This window comes from Heloderma suspectum, chromosome 1 (assembly GCF_057233095.1).
Source record: "Heloderma suspectum isolate Gila_16-S chromosome 1, 16-S_ref, whole genome shotgun sequence".
NCBI classification, from domain to species: Eukaryota; Metazoa; Chordata; class Lepidosauria; order Squamata; family Helodermatidae; genus Heloderma; species Heloderma suspectum.
The window spans coordinates 345,816,256-345,837,084 of record NC_139458.1 but is presented as its reverse complement, the minus strand read 5'-3'; the positions used below and the strand labels follow the sequence as shown (position 1 = coordinate 345,837,084).

Genomic DNA, 20,829 nt, shown 5'->3' with positions numbered 1-20,829 from the left:
CTTGATCTGCTGTCATTTATTGAAGATACTTATCTTCCAGACAGGCTTTTGGCCTACTGGGCTGAATTATTTTAATGTAGTTTAAATTGATTGACAGTCAAATCCTATGACTACTCATAAATAAGCCCCAATTAAATTCAATATACACACTCAGGTAGGTGTGTACAGGATTGAAGCCTGATCTGTATTAGATGTTTATTTCTGCTGCGTCTCTATTTTCATCCTGTATTTTTACAAGAAGCAGTGCTTCTCTGTGAGCCCCTGCCAAAGGAAGTGAGGCAGGTGGCTACTAGGAAGAGGGCCTTTTCTGCTGTGGCACCTTGGCTGTGGAATAAGCTCCCTAGAGAGGTTCGCCTGGTACCTACGTTGTACTCCTTCCGGCGCCAAGTGAAGACCTTTTTATTCTCCAAATATTTTAGCATTTTAGCTTCCTAGTCTTTTTGCTTTGGTGTTTTATATCTGTATTTTAAACATCTGCATTGCTGCTAGGTTTTATTCTGGTTGTACTATTATATGTGGTTTTAAGCTTTTATATTATATATTGTTTTATTATGTGCTTTGTGGTTTTAATTTTTGTGAACTGCCCAGAGCGCTCTGGCTAATGGGCTGTGCAGAATTAAATAAATAAATAAATGACTTGTTATTGTTTTAATGGTATCGTTAATTTTATCTGTAATTTTAATGTTGTAATCTACTCTCTGTTTCTCTGTTTTGTGATTATAGTAAAAAGATAAAGTATAAATTATCTTAATAAAAATAAATGATTTTGCAGTAGGATTGGACAAAGTTTTATATCCTTAGCATTCCTATCTAATTGAGAAAAATGGCTGGATGGTACTCAGAAAATGGGCATATAGTAAATGCAACTATATGGATTCCGCATTAATCCATATAGTTTATGAAGAATTTTATCAGGAAGAATTTTATCAAAAATAGTTGAACCTGTAATAAATATCTGCAATGAGAAGCAAATAGTGAAAAAGTGGAAGTAATATCTTGCACTATTCTCAATTAGTCCCTAACACCTTTGTGTGCTTCTTTTTATAACTGAGTAGTTTGGTAAATTCTGCCTTCCAGTCTCCTCATGTGAACATTTAATTTTTTAAAAAAGTAATGAACTTACAGAGTTCCTCTCTGTCAAGCGATTGTGCACCACCTCCAAACAGGCCTTTGAAGAATCCCCTATTTGGTGCTTCTGGTGTTTCTACTGGTGTGAAGAGTTCACCCAACATTTCCTTTAAAGAAAAGTCATTTTCAGCCATATCAGAAAATTCTATTTCCATTTTACACCAGAAGTTAAAAGCACTCCCAGTATACTTTCACTATGGTCTCACAATTTTAGGAACTTATCTGTCAATGTGCTCACATAGCTCAACACTGTAGATTCCATCATTTTGCTTCAAACTAAGGCCTACATCCAATGTACCATTAATGGAAGAAATTGCTGTGCTATCAGAGCTCTGCTGTTTTTTCCCACTGCTCAAGTGGTTGCACAAGCACTAGCAGACCATTTTGTAAGCACTACGATCTGCAAGTGATTACACACCAGAACTTTAGCTGCATTGTCCCCTTGTGCATACTTTTGAACTTGGTTTCTGTTAGTGAAACATCATTTGCGCTAGCAGAATGACACTATTGGATAATAGCTCCTAAAACACATTATGATAGCTTTATATCAGCTTTCTTTCAAATGGAAATGTAAGCTGCTTGAAGAAAATGAAGGCTTTAGAGGCAAGCTAAGCAAGAGATGTTACGTAGTGCATTACATTTAGTCTTACTGTATGTCTATGTGTATTCAGATTACACTAGAGCAGCCTTCATCAGTCTGGTGCCCTACAGATATTTTGGGCTTCAACTTCTATCAGCACCAGCCAGCGTGTTCAATGGTCAGCAATTCTGGGTATTGCAGTCCAAAATATCTGGAGGGCACCAGGTTGGGGAAGGCTGAACTAGAGTATGGAATACAACTGATAGCAGATGTATAGAAACGCACTGACAATTTCTGCACTGTAGGATTCATGAAGAAGCATTTATATAACTGTCTCATTATGTGCCCACGCACTGGTTAATGGTTTAGGATATGAGCTGGCAACTGCAGGATCTGAGTCAATGTAGACATCTGACTGCAAATGGCAAGATATACATCATGGTAAGTTACACCTTGCCTCATTGGTTATCTGTATGAACTCAAATCTTAATGCAGGGCTGAATTCCATTTTGGAGAAGCTTTCATGGGCTACATTCCAGCCTAAGGCATAAGGGCAGAGCCAAAAATACCAGCATATTTTAGGTTAAAGCTCTTACTGTCAGTAACTAAGCCTTAGGAAAGGCATTTCAACCTTTTAGAATGGGGAGAAAACTGCACAAAATGCAGGAAACCACCAAATGATTGATGGTTAGGGAAACGGGCCTAGCCATCTTGGAAACCCTGGAGGGCCACACTAGGACCCCAGGAAGGCTGGATTTGGCTCCTGGCCCAGAGGTTATGCTCCCCTGTCTTAATGTAAGATAGAACGCCAACCCTTCCACCTCCTCTTATCGATGAGTAAAAAGTTGGGTGGTGGGAAGGCCTGTTCTGATTCTGCTGCTTGTCTCTCAAAAGCAGAGTCGCACGCATCCAACCAAAATGTGCAACATCTTTGGCCCAATCGAACTTAATATGACTTGTGATGACCCACCTAATCAAATGTAGTTTTTCTCAGGTCTTCAAGATCACCTCATCCGAAGTTATTAATCCTCTCCTACCAGTAAAAACAACCCTGGCAAAAATAGGCTATTTCAAGAGTGATTTCCAATTTAAAAAATACAGCAGCATTTTAAATTTTTACCTGCAAATTTTCACATGTTTCTTGACTGTAAGTGATTCTCTGGATTTCTGTAGGCGAGACAAGATACAATGCCTGCCCGTTGTTGGTGAAGCAAAATGTTCTGGCTATCCGCATGTTGGTAAGTGGTAAGTAATATACATCCAACAGTGGCCTTAAACTTGGCAAACTTGAGAGAAAAGAATTTTAAAAATTGTTAAAATGAAACAGAACCTAATCCAAACTTTCTTTAAAAAAATTGTTATAGTACACTCAATTTTCTTCTTCCTCTTCTTCTTCTTTAAAGTTCTCCAAACATAAGTTTTTCAAAATATGTAGGCCTATGCAGATTTGAAGCATGTTTGCCCTAGATGTTCAGCCTAACAAAAAGAGTAAAAATTTGTAACACACTTCTGTTTGAAGCCCAAAGCCTCATTGGGCACGCAGTACTAGTTGTGCAATTCTTTGTATCCTGGATAGTGCACAGAACACCCCTGTAGTGTTTCTAATTCAGGGCACACTCCCTTCACTCTCTCCAGGGATGTAACACCAACTTCATACCACATTAAAGTTAACAGATGTTCCTAAAGGTTGTATCAGGGAAAAGCAGCAGGAGCTTCTTTCCTTTTAGATGATAACTAAGAACCATTGCTAAGCCCTGCCTGGGAATAGAACGCACTTCAAAAGTAAATGGCAAGAAAAGAAGATCGCCAATAGCAAAATTATGCCCCCTTAATTGGTAAAATTAATCACACTTTTTCAAACATAGTACAATAATTATTGTTAAGCAAGTGCTCCCAGTCATTCTTCATGGTCATGGGATATAGAGCCTTGACGACCTTCAAGGTAAGACCTTTAACCTGTTTAGGGTTTTATAGGTCATACAAATCAACCCATACATTTCCTCCAAAATTTCAAATTTCATGCTAGTGGTGATATTCTAGATGTATATGGTGAAGTGGTGTAGTGGAGCCAGGGCTCACAGGGACACACTGCTTTTTTATTAGCAGGGACACTGATAATAATTCTCCACCCCTCTCAGACATCCCTGTTCCCTCTGAGCTTAGCTGCAATCCACACAGTAGCTGGGGAGAAATGAACTTTCCCAGCAACAATATATTTTTCCCTGCTGTAATGCAAAGTATATTAATGTGGCCTGGTCTTGAATGGGCAATTAAGACCCATTAGCATTACAAAAAACCTGCTCCTGGTGGAGATGAAAACTGCTAGAACTGGTTTGTTGATACAGATCAACACAGCTGCCTGAAATTTTGGACTTTCCTTGAAAGCAGGGTTATGGGGACTGTAATGATGAGCACCTGCATTTTGACATTTACCACTGATCAACTGGCCAAGAAATGTCATTAGGCAGATATTTAGCAGCTTATTAGGAGGTATAGTAACAAAATATTAAATCACAGTACAGTCTTCACTAGCACTACTCTAAAACTCCTGTATATCTCTAAATTCTAAAGCATTCTAAAACTCCTATATATCTCATATTTGAACAAAGAAATAAAAAGCTTTTGACAAACAAACTCTTAACCACTTAAAGGAATTTATGACCTCGTTACCTATCTGTCAGCTAAAATCTATGCCAATGCATATCATGAAAAACAGTGGTTTACTTCAGACATCGTGCCAAACCACAGTTAAGGAAGTTTAAGTATGGTTAGTGGAACAAACCATGGTTGGCATCTGGGTGGCAAATAAGGACAAACAATAGTTTGAAATGGGTTTGAAAACATGAGGCAGGATTCAAATGGATGCATAAGCGGAAGGCCGCTTGTGTAACCAATTGCTCTCCTTCCCCACAAGATCTCTGGAGAAGCCCTCCAGAAAAACGTGGGCTGTGTCACAAGAAGCTGTAGAGGAAGGGGGAAATCACCTCAGATCAGGTGGAAAGGCCTTGCACCAGGAGGTAGAATTCAATCTGTTGATGCAAGCGTCTTCCACCTGGTTTGGAGTGCTTTCCCCTCACACAACACAGCCCACACTTTGGGAGGGCCCCTTCCAGAAAGGCTTTCCGTGGGTGAAGGGGGCTACAGAGGAAAGAAAAGACAGGTTGGGTGAGCAGCCTTCTGCTTGTGTAACCCTTGGTACAAACAGCTTGTGCAAACTATGGTTTGGTACAGCATCTCAACTGACAAAACAGAGAACGCTGAATCAGATGGAAAAGGGAAGCAGACAAAACAGTTCTAAACAATGGCTTGCCTTTCTGTTTGGAACCTATAAAAATGTCTAGATTCTAAACCTTGGTTAACGCAAACCATTATTTTGTATGATGTCTAAACCAAGTCTAAATTGAGCCTAAGGCATAATCCCAAACATAATGATTTTAAATGGCACTGCACTACACTCTAAGTAGTTATGAGAATTAGTCAAGTCCCCACACCCAAAGAAGAAAAAAGAAAAAAAAAAAAGACATTTACTACCAAGTTATTAAAGAAGTGTGTTAGATTATGCAAGCAGGCAATCTACAGCCTGGTTTACAAACGCAGGTTGGCCAGCATATAGGTTACATATGAGGAATGGCAAATTATTGCATTTCCTCCTCTTCACTTGTACAATGTTCAGTGTAAACTGAGGGAGGGTCTGGTCCCATGGCTCATTGCAGACAGTACACATGACACTGTTACAACACCAACAACTTTTTAAAATCAATGTAAAAAAGCAGAATAGAAATAAAAATATTCAACTATACTTTCATTTAAATATCTATGTGAAGGGTTTTACCCTTAAAAATCCCTCTGAATATATTTTTCTAAAGTAGTTTATCTGTTTTCAGCTAACATACATCTAGTAATTATATTTTCTCCTTTTATTACTTAATACCGTACCTAAAGGTCATTATATGTCCATTGGCACAGAAACAAGCAAGGCAGATACTGTTACTCAGTGCCACTATATCTCCACGAAGGACAAACGAAGTCTCTGTTATATTTTGCTTATAAGTGCAGTTCTGTGAGGGCAGTGAAATAACTTTTGCTTGCTTTTCAGAACATATCACTGCATATTGGTTTTCACTGATTTCCTGAGAGGAGGATGGAGACACTGAGACAGGCCGACGCTTTTTCAACTTATCCTTTTCATCCTTGTCTTCAGGAACATTGGGTTCTCTCCAGGGTTCATATGCTGCTGGAACTAATGATCCTGTAGTGTCCAGAAAAGCCATTCTCAGGATTGCCCCTTTAAGCCTCAGAATGGTTCCTAAAACACAGAAATTGATAACTTTTCTAAAATTTCTATACAATTTATAACTGGTCAAAAATGTTCAGCCAAATGTGTTCTGTACCAATTCAAAGTGTATTTTAGTATGTACTTAAATAAATTCCTACTTTGCAAAGCACTCTTAAAACTACTTATCCCAATAGCACTATGCTATGTCTGCTTAGGCACTACTCTTGAAAAAGGGACTTTCTGAATTGGAGTCCTCAAGCAGTACATGTAAGTAAATGACTTGTTTTTTTAAGCGAGCGTCATGCTGGAGAACCCATGTGAAAGTATATTTACATAAAATGAACTTCCAAAGTTTGAGCATCTCTAATATTTTAGCCCTTGTTGTTACAGGAAACATTCAAATGATACTTCTAGCAGATCTGCTTCGCATTAGGAACATTAGATTATTTGCTACAAACTAAAACCTGCAAAATAGACCAGACCACAGATACGTTTTTGGGGACGCTGCCCCGTTCCTTGAAATTGGCTTTGGAAACAAGCTCAAGTGTCACTACTCATCCAAATCAATGGATGAAACTATTCATCCAAATCAATGGATGAAATGGATGAAATTTGCATAAATTTGAATATTTATTCAAATTAGCTATAAATCTTCAAATTAATGTAGAGAAAAATATTGTATAGAATTTTGTCTCCTATAATTTTTTTTCATACAGGAAGAAACAGATACTGAACAGAAATGTTAAAAGTCTCACTGGTGCACACACTCTGTGACTGCAATATAATTGCAGTCACAGAGATGGGATACTCCTGGTGGTTCCACATGGACCTATGGCCAGGTTGGAGTCTACCCACAACAGAGCTTTCGGTGTGGTGGCTTCCTTTTCTGTAGAACTCCCTGCCTCATTGTGTCACTTTTTGTGCCTGCTGAAAACATCTTTATTTCAACAAGCCTTCTGTGCCTGACTTGCCACGATTTGTATTTGTATTCTGAGCAGTGAATCTGTTTAGATGCAGAGTAGTATATGAATGTTGTAAGTAAGTAAGTAAGTAAATAAAATTGTACCTTTTTAGTGAAATGTGGGAAATTGGCATTGTACTAAGATATTGGCTGTTTTTGGACTGCTTCAAGTTACAATTTATGTTCCCTTATTTTGACTCTCACTTATTTCCCCTCTCTTCAATCCTGTGTTGAAAAGAAGAATGTTGGCAGCACATATACGCAGCCAACATTTGCTGCTGATTTGGGAGTGGGGGTGTGGGGGCGGTTGGAGAGCATCAGAAGTTTGTTACAGCAGGATTTTCTTGCACACCTCAAAAGGTCCTTTGCATCTATGGGAAGGAACCAGCCCTGTTCCTTCCCATTTTAGTGTCTAGAGTATTTTCTCATGGGATATCTATTGTATTAGTATGGGATATGATCACGATAAGCTCTGTGAGCTATGTTGGTGTACTCTGAGCAAACATATGTAAGGTTAGTTCTCTGATTGGGAAGATCTCTGCCTGAAGTCTTAGACACTTGTGCCAGTTGTGAGACATTGGTCTAATGAAGAAGTAAGCAAACTGGTGCCCTCCAGATGTTCTGGACAACAACTCCCACAGACCCTGGCCATGCTGGGAGTTTTATTTTATTTAAAACATTTATATCCCGTCCTGTATCATTAGGATCTCAGGGCGGCATGCAGATTAAATCAATTTAGACAGTATAAAACAATAATTTAAACAGCTCAAACATATTAAACCATAAAGCAAGCTAATACCAATTTAAAATCTAAAACAATAAAACAGTTAAAACAGCGTGCTACTTTAGGGAATGCATTTAGCCCTCAAAGGCTTTGATAAAAAGCCATGTTTTAACTTGGCACCAAAATGAAACCAATGTCTGTGCCTATCAGGCCTCCAAGGGGAGGGCATTCCACTACCAGGGTGCCACAGCAGAAAAAGCTCTCTCCCATGCTCCACCATAGCATATGTGTCACACTGGTGGGACGCAGAGGAGGGCTCCTCCAACAGATCTCAATCCTCGGGCAGGCACTCCCTCAAATATCGAGGTCCCAAGCCGCTAAGGGCTTTAAATGTCATCATTAGCACCTTGAATTCCGACTGGAAGCATATCGGCAGCCAGTGCAATTCCTTTAAGACTGGTGTGATATAACCTTTGTAAGATGTTCCAGTCAACAGTCTAGTTGTAGCTGTAGTCCGAAATATCAGAGAGGGACCATGTTGCATCTATCTATCTATCTATCTATCTATCTATCTATCGACTGATCTATCAATCGATCTATCGATCTATCTCATTTAAGCATGGTTATATATACACATACATACACATATATATTACTTGTTATTTTCTTTGAGCATATAAATAAGATTTAAGGCAAAAGACTTTTGCTTGCCAGTTTCCTCAGTCAAAAGCTGTTGCATAAGGATAGCAAAGTCTACAGCTTTTCCATTGCTCTGCTCTTAAACAGCATGTACGTGTACATTTGTAGAAAGCACAATATTGCCTAGCTATATGATTTTCCTTTTTAATACGTGTTTAAAATGAATTTTGTACACAGATTTCATTTGATTTAACTCTGATAATTATGCAGTTTGTTGATTTCTCTTCCTTTAACTACTAGTCTTTAAAGCAAATGTACTTTAAACACAAAATTTAAAGTAAATTTTCATATTCCCAAGCCAAATTGGTGGAAAAGGTAGGTTTATTTTTTTTTTAAGATCATCTTTATTTTTAAGAACATAAGAGCCATGCTAAATCAGAGCAAAGGCCTATCTAGTCCAGCATTCTGTTCACACAGTGGCCAACCAGCTGCTTCTGAGATTTTATAAACTGAACTTTTATCTAAGTATAAACTAAAATTGAATGTGCTGAATACATTATAGGAGACACCAACAATCACAATTCTCACACAAAAAAACTTTTCTGCAAAATATATGCTGAAACAGCCAAGGCTAGAATATTTTTGTTGCCATTCTATTGTGTTCCTCCCAAGAGTGATAAGTCTTCTTGCTCTGTCTGTGCAGGTTACCATCATCATCATAACAATCATTAATAATATCTAATAAAACACAGTAAGAATTACAAGCACACAGTATCTTGTGGATAATAATAAAACCACAGTCTTGGTAGCTCATTGATTTATATTAAATACATACCACTGGGAGATACAATTACTGGCTGAAGTAGTCTTTGCTCTCCTCCTGGGGGTAAATTCAATGCAATGACTAAAACTGTGCCCAAAGTAGTCCCAACCCACAGGCATGGTGAAGGCGCCGTATCAGCTTTTCGAGTGAAAGTCTCACAGAAGTGAAGAGCTGAAATTGCTTCTCGGGATTCCTTATCAATGCTGGTTACACTAGAACTCCTGGATCGGCTGAAGGAGTTGTCTCTAACATCTGAAATATTTTATATTAATTAGATACACTGCAAAATAACAGTACAGTCTATATTTCACACTTTGCAGATGATGTTACGGATTGCTTCATTACATATGGCATCTTTTAAAAGTCAAGTCAGTAACGTTAGGTCCGTTTCACACATTAAATTTGTAGGTGAAGACTTAAGACTTTTAAACTGCACACCTAAAGACAAAGTGTGAATGAAAGGAATGTTTGGAAACAGAAAGGTACACTTATGAGAGAGTAAACAATGACTACATGTTCCTGTCAAGTGTAGACACAATAGCAAATCTAGATATTTTGCCATGTACATGAGGAATGGCTACAAGTCTATACTGTACTTTAGTTCATGCACAGTTACCTTACTGGACAGGACAAAAGACAACTGTGATTGAGTAACTGTTTGTTTTTTTATTTTAAAGAAAATAGGTTATAAAATTGCATGATGCACCACTTCAGACCTTCTCAGCCATTTTCTGACTGGTGATACTAGAGCAGGGGTGGGGAACCTCATGTCTGGGGGCCAACTCCAGCCCTCTAGGGTTCTCCATATGGCCATGCCCCCTTCTCCCAGCTCTACCCTCTTCTCCTTGACCACTGATTGTTTGTTGGTTTCATGGCTTTTCTGCATTTTTCCCCCCATTCTAAAAGGTTGAAATGTCTCTCCTAAGGCTTAGTTACTGGCAGTGAGAGCTTTATGCTAAAATATGCTGGAATTTCTTATATTTTTGGTCCCATCCCCTTTGCCTTTGGACCCTACCCACAACTGGAACGTGACCCCTGGGAGCTTCTCCAAAATTGAATTCGGCCTTCAGGTTGAAAAAGGTCCCCCACCCTCGTGCTAGATGTTATGCAGTATAGCAGAAGACGGTGCAAACTTCTTTCAAGTCTCATTCTCATTCTCTCTTTCACACCCACACCTACGCAACACGCACAGCTATTAATTCCCGTTTTAATCGGATTAATAGTTTTGACCGTTTGTGTTTTGTTAAGCTAATTATTGTAGTTTTACTAGAGGGAACCAATTTGCCGATGCGAATTAGGAAGAAAATGATCATATGAATAAATATTCATTTGGAAAAAAGCACAAAGCAAAGCAAAATCAAGACAGGTTCGCAGAAGAAAAACTAAAACCCAAATACTCCAACATACACACTCACAGCCCAACCACCCAAATATCCTACTGAACATGGATTTTTAAAGGTGGCGAGATAGGCGAAAGGATAGCGGCAGAGTAGATGTAGGACATAGTTGTCTAGATAATAACATTAATACAATATAGCTAGCATAGCTGGAACATATTTAAAAAGAATTTAAGTGACAATTTGTCTGAAGTCACTGCAAGGCAGGAAGCCAGTTACTTGTTCACCATCTTCCTGAAGTCCCCTGCTAATTCTAAGTTACTGCAAGCCTCAGAGTCTCTCTCTTAGGCATACTGATTTAATCTGTAGGGAATTGATCCCATCAATGCTATGGACTATTTTTCAGAAGCAGTGCTTGTTTTACTGTTGTAATATAACATTAAAAACATGGTGGCAGTATTTGATAGTACACTGGCCAGGGCCTTTTGTGTGGGGCTTTTTCCAGCAGGTTTTGTGTTGATTATGTTTTTAACTGATCCTGCTGCTTCTACTGATTTATTATATTGCTTACTTGTATTACTTAGTTCAAAATTGAGGTTTTAATGTTCTTACAAAACTGTGGTTTTAATGTGTATGGCAGAAGACTCGACAAGGCTATTAAAAAAATAAATAGATACTTCTCAACTCAACTCAGTAAGCAGTGAGATTCCCAAATGGTGTGATGAGCCAATACTAGTGTGCCTCAAGAGGAGTCTGTGCGTCTTGAAAAATTAAGCCTTTTCTGGATATGCCCACCACTCTATGCTGATGCAGCAAGAAGAGCCCACACAGCATTGTTCCCCCACCCAGTGCCAATATATGGACAGTGAGAGCAACCCTGGGATTTTCCGATATAGCTCAGTCCAAGTAAAAATATTGTTGAGATCTTACACAGAACTCCACTGAAAAATATGAACAGAATTATTTCTGGCCCATTACTAGTGCCTCTTCAAAAGGTTGCTTGCTTTAAAATCAAATTCTAGCATCCACATTTTATATGTGATATTATTGATTAGTGTTTTGTTGCATTTAGCAAGCATGTTTGTAAAAGAAGAATTACATAAAAAGCAAAGAAGTCAGTAAAAGAAATGTGAAGAAATACTAAAATTTCAAGATAAAATCTTGTACAAACTTATAAACTCACTGAAATTAGGGGATGATTGTGACTTCTTGAATTCTGCCTCTTTGACTTTTAGTTTGCATGTACCTTTCTTGTGTGCTTTATAGGGTGAGAGCGCTCCACTTCCATTTTCTGAGCAAAATAATGAGTGTTTCAACAGGGCATGTAAATTTGCTGATACATAGTTCAAGAAAGAAACATTTTAAAATGAGTGTAGCCCACTATCCTATTAATATGTACACATGGATTTAGTTTAAATGCTAATAGTCCAATCAAGATCAACAGAATTGCACAACAAAGGTCTATGTTCAATTAAATTTCCATGGATCTTAAAACCAGAGGCCTTACTAACTGAGGCCAGGTTCTGAAGAACCATGAAATAGTCCCATAAGTTAAATGTACTTAAGATATATATTTTTGAACTGCATTCTCCATCTCTCTCCAGAATAGCAAACTACCTTTGAAACTATCAAAGGCAACTGTCTGGATCCTTGTCTAAGTTTATCAAATAGTTTATATATCACTGCAACAATATACTATTGTGATGCACATAGGAAAGAAAGATGTCAGTTGTCTTAACAGGTAGGTAGTTGTTCACCAAGTATACACTCTACATAATTAAGGCCCACTTGTGTAATTAGTAGATTTCATTGATATTTATTATGTACCCTAAGCAGCAGCCTGCTTATGCATGTATAGTATTATATTTATACCCTGCCTTTTCTCCAAAGAACTTAAGGTTTCATATATGATTCACCCCCCTGCCTGATAATTTTCACAATAATTCTCTGGGACAGGTTAGGTAGAGAGAGAGAATGACTGATACAAGGTCACCCAGTAACCCTTATGGCCAAATGCAATTTGAACCTGGATCTCCCCAGTCCTAGTCTGATACTCTAACCATTACACCACACTGGCTTCGAAACCACATTGTACCATTTGTTTATATCATTCTTGTCATACAGTCTTCTAACAGGTAATAATGTGAATTATAGAATTTTTAAAAAAATCCACGATGGACAAAATTAAAGGACTTCTGTGGTGAGATTTCAAACAGGAACATAAAAAATAGTTCCAGGCACAGATTAAAAAAACAGTTTGCAAGCATGCATTGTATATAGACAAATATTGGAACTGTTGGAAGGTAAATGGACATTTTCCTACTTAAGAAGTTAAAGCTCAGTTATCACTATGTGTATTTAGTCTCTCATAGCCTTTTCAAAGATTATAAACACCATTAATACAGGCTTTGAACAAATACTTACCTAACTCAGGTTTCAGTTCAGTTGGTAAGCTTAATTTTCTAGACATCTTTGCTGAAAAATAATGTATAGTTTTATAATAAAGCTAGAATGATCACATTTTAAAAGAGTATATGAACGAATTAAAACCGTCAGTTTTCAAATTAAGAATTCATATACAATAGTTCTAAGCAAGGAAGGTCTGCAAATTTATACATACATTTGTAGTAAGTTTTAATTACAAGTGTGCTATGAGAGTATGACAATTACCTTCTTTGGAATTATGACCAGTTAGGGAACACTAATATGTAAGATTCTTAAGTTCTCTAATGTCTTTATTGTGGTGTGTCATGACATCATGATTCTGTATGGATTTCCCAAAAAACTAACCTTACATTAAATGGAAGTCAAGATGGAATCAAGGTTATTTAAACTTTACCAACTGCCTCCCTCAGCACACAGGAATACTGACAGGGCAAAGATCATAGAAAAGTGCCAGGAGGCTGAGCCACAAATAGAAAATAACATTTTAGAAAAAATCATGGAATTACACAGGAAAGTTAAAACGCCACAAAGAGTGGAGTATAGGCGACATCCCTGAGGCTAGTGGGGACACACTGGGGACAAACTTGCATAGCTAACTTGCATACGTTTATATACTATGCTTCTGGGGAGGGATTGCTTTTGCCCCCCCCCCCCCCGGGCAAGGCCAAGACGGCCATTAGTGACATTGGCAAAGGAAGGGAGGGATTCCATCAAGCCCCCTTTCTATGATGATTTTATCTGTCATCAAGCAGAACCGTCAAACACAGGGAAGAACTGGTTGGCAGAAGCAGCCTTGACCTGATTGGGACATTGATATTTCTCGTTTTCTCCTAGATTTGGTCTGGGGAGGAGCTGTGGATGTTTTCAGGGAGAGGTTGCTCCTGGCCCCATTGCCAAGGACAAGACAGGCAGAACCTGAGTAAACATCAGGCATATGATGGAGTCAGTTCATTCTTGAATAGAAGAGGTACATGTGGAAGCCCATACTTACTGAGAACGTAAACTACTTTATTCAAAGCACTGCAAACTGCTTTGAGAACTTTTTGCTGAAAAGCAGTACATAAATATTATAAATAAACAAACAAATACAGCAATACTGTGCTGCAAGTAAAAGGGGCAGGAATGCTAAAAGTTTCTAGAAAGGTCAACACCTAAACTTCAAAACACCCATAAAGCCCTATACAATCTGGGTCTGGGGTACCTACAGGGCTGCCTTTTCCCATGTGAACCTGCCCCCCCACACACAGTCATTTGAGTCCCTGTCGTCAGATTAGGAAGGCAGCTACTAGGGACTTAACCTTTTTGCTAGTGTGCCCAGAATTATGAAACTCCGTACTGATGAAGATTTTTCTGGCTCTCCTCTCCTTCAGGAAACTGGTTAACATAATTCAGTTTAGGACAGGGTTTTTTGGAAGGGGGGAAGCTAAGGTTGCTATGTGCTGCTGCTTTTTGTTTTTGTTTTATTTAGGTTGTTGTAGGCTGCCGTTTTAAATTGTATTTTTATGTGGTGTAAAATTATTGTGCTTTGTATTATATTTGTGTGGTATTGATTTTAATTTTGTTAGTGAAAAAATCAGTTTTGAGAAGGACTGTAGTCTTTAATATGCTCACTGTAATATTACATTCAGATATTAAACTTAATGGTCACTTGTAAAAATAAACATAATTTAGACTAAAAAATTATTTTTAATTGTGTATTTATTTTTGGTTTTTAAGTATCAATTTTTATCCACCCGGGTCACCATGAAGACCGACAGACAGGCACAGTGACATGTGCACACACAAAGTTTTGAACTCACAGTTTACAAAGTAAATTTTAGTGATCACTGGAGACCTGAACATAGGAAACTGTAGAACTCATTAGTACTTAAACATTTTCATCCACCTCCCCATCAGAAATTTCACTCCACACCAGTCAGTAGCAAGTATTCAAGCACAAGGCACCCCAACCAGCAAACAGCTCACAAAGAAGGGCTGGAGGGATAGAAAAGTCCAAATCTAGGAGACACCAACATGTAGAAGCAGCGGCTCTCATGGGGTACAGACAGCGCACACATGCCTGTATCACCAAGGATGCTGGTGTTTCCAGCACAACACTGTCTATGGCAATAGCATCTGGTTTTACCATACACAGATCTCCAGACCACATCAAATGAGGAGAAAGTGACATTGCTTATTTCAATCAAAGGCATCACTCACTGTTTAATATTGTCACGCACCATACACAGAAGAACCTACTTGACAGGGACCTCGCTAGGCCAAACATGACATCCAAAGAGTTTAGTACTGAATTATAAACAGTCAATACAGATTCAAATTGTGTGGAAGCTGGAGCTAGTGCAGAATGCAGCAGCTCAGCTGTTATCGGGAGCTGCCCCTTTTCAGGGAAATGCACTGGCTGCCTATTTGCTACCAGGCCAGGTTTAAGGTTTTGGTACTAGTATACAAAGCCTTAAACAACTAGGGGCCAGGATACTTGATAGAGCACCTGCTCCCTTACCAACCTCCCTTGTCACTGAGGCCATTGGAGGCTTGCTCTTGGTGGTTCCACATGGACCTATAGCCTGACTGGAGTCCACCCCGAGAAGAGCTTTCAGTCTGGTGGCCTCCTTCCTATGGAACTCCCTCCCTCTGGAGTTCAGGCAGGCACCAATACTGTGTTATTCTCAGCACCTCCTGAAAACAACTCTTTTTCAGGAAGCCTTCCTTGGATGAACGGCTACAGTTTAATTGGCTCTCTGTTTTTTTAAAAAAAGAATAATTATAATATTGTGTTGTATTATTTTTCTCTTTGTATCATTTTATCTCTTGTTGTTCACCACTCCAGAATCTGTTTAGATATGTAGTGGTATACAAACGTAAATAAATAATACCAAGTAGTATTGACAACAGTACATAACACACAAAGCAGGAGAGGAAATTTAAACAGCCATCTGACTACCACAGCACACCTATGGGCAGGTGGTCTAACTCTTATTCACTGAAAATATTTACTTCGACAATAATGGTACCAAGTATTATGGATCCAACAAGTACCATTTTTACGAGGGTCTCTTGAAAGAAGGTCATGTATTTTAATTTGGGGGGGGGGAGTTGACACTGTCCATAAACAACTGCTCAGAAGGTGCCCTACTTGCCCCTTTTATTTTTCCTGTCTCAAGCCTACACAACCTGTGACATACCATGTCAAGCCAGCTCTCCATCTTCCTTCTTAAAATCAGCCGGGAGAATGAGCTAGCCGCACATGTAGTAGTACCTGCTTATCATCAGAAAGCACTATGCAAGGTGCTTTTATGGCTCCTTCCTTCCTCCAACCTAATAGTCCTGTACAGGCCAGGCACCGTCACCAAACACTTCCTCCTGACAAGGAGCTTGCTTGGCCCCCTCACTGCTGGGTTTAGATATGTTAACAAACTTTCAGAGGGCATTTGAGATAACTGATACTCATCTACCTTTTCTTTTTTTATTGCTGTTTCTGCTGTGGATTTTTTTTTTTTTTTGCTTATATTTATTTGACTTATTTTAATTGTTTTTTATATTACTGTTAAGCCACTTTGCTGATATTTTTGAATGGGAAGGTGGGGGATACATATTTTAAAATAAAATTGAGTGTTTCAACATTCCTGCTACTATTTTTTGTCATTTGTGCAAGCCCAGCAGTTACCACAATACAGAATAAAGTATTCTTGTCTGTTTTTTTTTTTTTTTTAAGGTGGATCTCAGTTCTTTTGTACCAGATCTTTTTCTTTTGGCACTTGGACCAGTTCAGTAATGGTTAGCTAACTGTGCCAGTAAATGAAAGACACAGCTACAGTCAGTTACAGTCCTATGTCAGCTACAGTCCTGGACAACAGTACTGAACATTCAGCCACTTTTAAATTCCTAACCAAAGTACTCAAGAGGTTTTCCCTGAATTTTTGGTAAAACTGTATAAAAAACTGCAAGCAAGGACAACTTGCACTTTTCTACGGATGATCCGAAGATTTGTAGCTTGACAAGAAAGGGTGCTTGACACAAATTCCTGAACTATCAAACAGGAAAGTGTGAAAGTGCTCCATTAAGCCTTGATTGGAGTTCTTATTTATAAATATATCAAGATAAAGTTGCTAAGAAGAATGAATAGTTTCTGCGGGCCACTGACATAACCCCTAGAAGCCTTCTTCCCTCATCTTGATAACATGCTTCGACTTTGTATACAAAGTAGCTAAGATAGTTGAGGCAACAGAGAAGGATATTGAGAGTGCAGATAGCAGAAAAAGAGTGTTGAATACAAATATGCATAACTCAGAGACCAGATTGGGAGATTGCCACTACAAAATAGTTCTCAAAGGGGTTTTACCCTCTGTGTTATTGTATCCATGCAGAATCTTATGGTGGATGTATTCCCGTGGTCTTCTGTTTCCACATTCATCCAGGATGTGGAGTCATCCGCAACCCACAGGGGCATTTTTGCTAGTCGCTTTGCAAATAAAACACTTGCATTGATCCAACTTGATTAGGGCAGAGGCTGCTCTTGCTTGGACTTAGTTTTGTCACTCTCTGATGCTGACAGGATGCTTGGAGAAGTGCATGCAGTCACATGGATACTGGATTCATAACTTCCTTGGCTGGTGACGGCTATTAGAGATAGACTAGCACTGAGGGAAGTAATATTCCCCTGCCAATCTTAACGGCCCTCTAATGGCATTTGATACAGCTGGCCAACAAATACTGCTCAGTTGTCCCAGAGCTCTGGTGGGGTGCAAAGTATAAGCTTTGGTTTATATCTTTTAAATATTATTTTTTTTACTGTTTGTACTCAGTTGGTGAAATTGCAGCAGCTTTATACTGCTATTTAATCTGAACCTGGCAGCATTTGATGGTACATGTGGATGTGTGCATCATGGAGTAATATTATACGATAACGCAACTGGAGAAATAAGTAGTTTATGTCCATTTTAATCAAATCCCCATTTTAATCAAAACAAAAGAACTGCCATGCAGGATAAGACAAATAGTCCATCTTGCTCAGTGTTCTGTCTTGTCTAACATAGCCAGCCAGTTCCATTAGAATACAGGAGTTCATAAGCAGGGTATGATGACAACATCCATCTCCATCCTCGGTATGCCATGTCTCTGAGAACAGAACCTACACTTTTGGCTATCATATCTAGCACCTATCAATAGACCTGTGGAGTCTTCTGAATTTTTTTTATAGCCATTTGTGCACAATGTCGCGTAGCTTAGTTATGCTATGCATCGCACAAGTTCTTCCTTTCATCACAGACTTGCTGCTGTCCATTTTACTGGATGACTGTTTTTGTGAGAATTACATACTTTTACTTCTCTCTCTGTGCTACTAAGTCAAGACAAAATGCACCAAGTAAGTAGAAATTTCCTTAATTTGATTTCTGATTTTTGTTCCAATTCATACCTGAGTAGTATGGATGCAACATCTTTGAAGGCAGATCCCTCATTGCTATGTTAACAGTTGAATGACAGCATCACATAGGATGAGCATTACCAGCACCGCTTCATCTTGGGGGGCAGGGGAGCTGAAATAGGAAGCTTCCCACTTGATCAACCCATCCCATGCAATTCTCTTGCTCAAAATTATTGGAATGACATGGGATCCACTAACGAGGAAGTAGAAATCACACAACTCTGATAAGGTATGACTCTGTCTTTAATAAACCAGAGTATTTAAGTTACATGTGACAGAACGTATGAATAAATCTAGATCGTTTAGTTATTAAAATATTGTATTATTCATTGTGGTTGTATATGAAATATACCCAATTCTGATAGGGTGTTTATCTAACCATTAACACTGTTAGCCTGATTTTTAAAAAATGTTCTTTCAAACAACTGTTATAGTACAAATAATTTCAACCTAATCTTCCTACTGAGCTCTAATTTCAGAAAAGCCACAATGTAAGAAAAGCACTTAAAAGTAATGCTGTGCCGAATCCTGCCTCCTATTTTTGGGAACTTTTTCTGTCCCTGAGAAAAAGGCATTGTTTTTTCTGCCTCTTTCACAGGGACGGGGAGAATTTCCTCCTTGGGGAGGGGGACAGGGTTTCCACATAGCTTTTTTTAAGTGTAGGCAATTCTTGAGGGGTCTTCTTTCTATTTTTAAAAAACACCCCTTGCACTTGCAGGAACCCAGGACTCTTCTCCAGCCGGGAGCTCTTCCTAAATGCCTACTGGAGAGGGCGAGGTGACATGGTCTCCTGGGAGTTCAGAACGAACTGCTGGGCTGGAGAAGAGTCCTGGACTCCTGCAAATGCAGGGTCTTTTTTTTAAAGAATAAAAAATAGAAAGATGCCTCAAGAATTGCCTGCACTTAAAACGGTATGTGGAAACCCTGTCCCCCTCCCCAAGGAGAAAATTCTCAGAAATTCTCACCTCTCCCAACTTCTTCTGCCAGAGTTTTCATTACGCCCTCAACCCCCATGAAATGCCAAAAATGGGAGAATCAGAATTTTTGGCACAGCACTACTTAAAAGCACTCAGCAAGTTAATAGTTTCCTCACATTTACAAACATAAAATTTCCTTTGACACTTTGGATGTGGTAGTAAATTGAGGATATTAAAGAAGAAATGTGATCAAGAAATTATCAATTTATTATACAACATGCTGTGTAAATGCACAATTAGAAGGGAGATAAACCAATGTGAAAATATACATTCCTATACATAGTTAGTAAAATCTCACTACAAGTAAACAATTAGAGAAAGATCACTAAACAGTAAAAACAGTGCAATCCTATACATGCCTACTCAGAAGTAAGGCCCACCAAGTTTAATGGGTTTACGCCCAGCTAAGTGACTATAGAATTACAGTCTTAATTTCTGCTTAAACAGAAGACCAATATATTTAACAAATATTATACTCTTAACATAAAAAGCAGAATAATCATCATCCAAGAAAGAAGGTATACCTTACTGACCCATATGTTAATTCATGATCTACCTTATTTATGTTCTTATAATAGGAGGGTTCAATCCACCGTATGCATGTACTGCAAACTTGTTAAGTCATTTGCAAATTATGTTCAATTATCATAAGTTGGTTAGCAATAAGGAGCCAGTGGTAATGTACTTATTTCTGAAGTACAGGAATAAAAATGTGACATACTTTCCCCTGAAAAATGAAAACAATGATAATTTCAGCACTGTGGAAATAGCATTAAACACTTGGTGGAGCTACATATGTTAAACATCTGCTTATGCAGCAGTGCTTACAGGATTGAACCCTTTCAATGTGACTGAATAGAAACCAAAACCTTTGTAGAAGAATGTGTATATACAATTGGAGAAAATTAAGATCCCAGTCTCCTTGATTGTGTTAATCATTGAGCACAGTATATTAGTAAAGAAGCAGCCCAAAGGAACACCACTTATGGTTAGGAGAATATTAATTTAGCAAATAAGGCAATGCAGCTTGCATTGTTTTACTGCAGAGTTAAGCACTGCACAGAGTAAGGTACTGGGTAAGGGAGCAAAGGATAATTTTTCTAGTTCCTACCTATATCACTGGCTACCATCTTGGAAAACTTTCTGCTTTTGGTTTTCACTGCAAATAATATTTTGATACAAAATGTCAATTTACTAAAAAGTTGAGTTATAGAAAAGAATGATAATACTCTTAAAAATAAAAATACTATACCCTTTTCTATAAAATTATTCATTTTTTGATCATCATCAGAATTGTTGGGAGAACCAGAACCTACATGAGTGAAGACAAGAATGAAAGGGACATACAAAATGGATATTCACACAAACACAAAAAGGATGCATACAAAACAAAAGATTGTGACAGATTACAAAACTACAAAGAGATGTCCTAATCTGAATCAAATGCAATGATAAAGCCCCCACTAAATAAATACCTCTGTTGACAGTATAGATGACTCACAGATTCCAGACTTTTG

General features: G+C 38.4%; 1 protein-coding gene across 18 annotated transcripts in view; it reads right to left on the bottom strand.

The window, feature by feature from the left end:
• The window catches only part of STXBP5 (syntaxin binding protein 5), a 159,707-nt gene that overhangs the window by 9,171 nt on the left and 129,707 nt on the right, over positions 1 to 20,829 (bottom strand). For 4 of the 18 annotated variants that reach the window (XM_084827779.1, XM_084827780.1, XM_084827781.1 and 1 more), the window contains 7 exons: positions 20,424 to 20,624; positions 12,893 to 12,943; positions 11,652 to 11,759; positions 9,144 to 9,383; positions 5,645 to 6,014; positions 2,829 to 2,994; positions 1,124 to 1,235 (listed from right to left, as the gene is read on the bottom strand). In XM_084827779.1, the coding sequence (XP_084683905.1) occupies positions 1,124 to 1,235; positions 2,829 to 2,994; positions 5,645 to 6,014; positions 9,144 to 9,383; positions 11,652 to 11,759; positions 12,893 to 12,943; positions 20,424 to 20,624 (1,248 nt within the window). The remainder of the gene's footprint in view (positions 1 to 1,123; positions 1,236 to 2,828; positions 2,995 to 5,644; positions 6,015 to 9,143; positions 9,384 to 11,651; positions 11,760 to 12,892; positions 12,944 to 20,423; positions 20,625 to 20,829) is intronic. The other 14 variants (XM_084827788.1, XM_084827791.1, XM_084827789.1 and 11 more) reach the window with 7 other exon arrangements.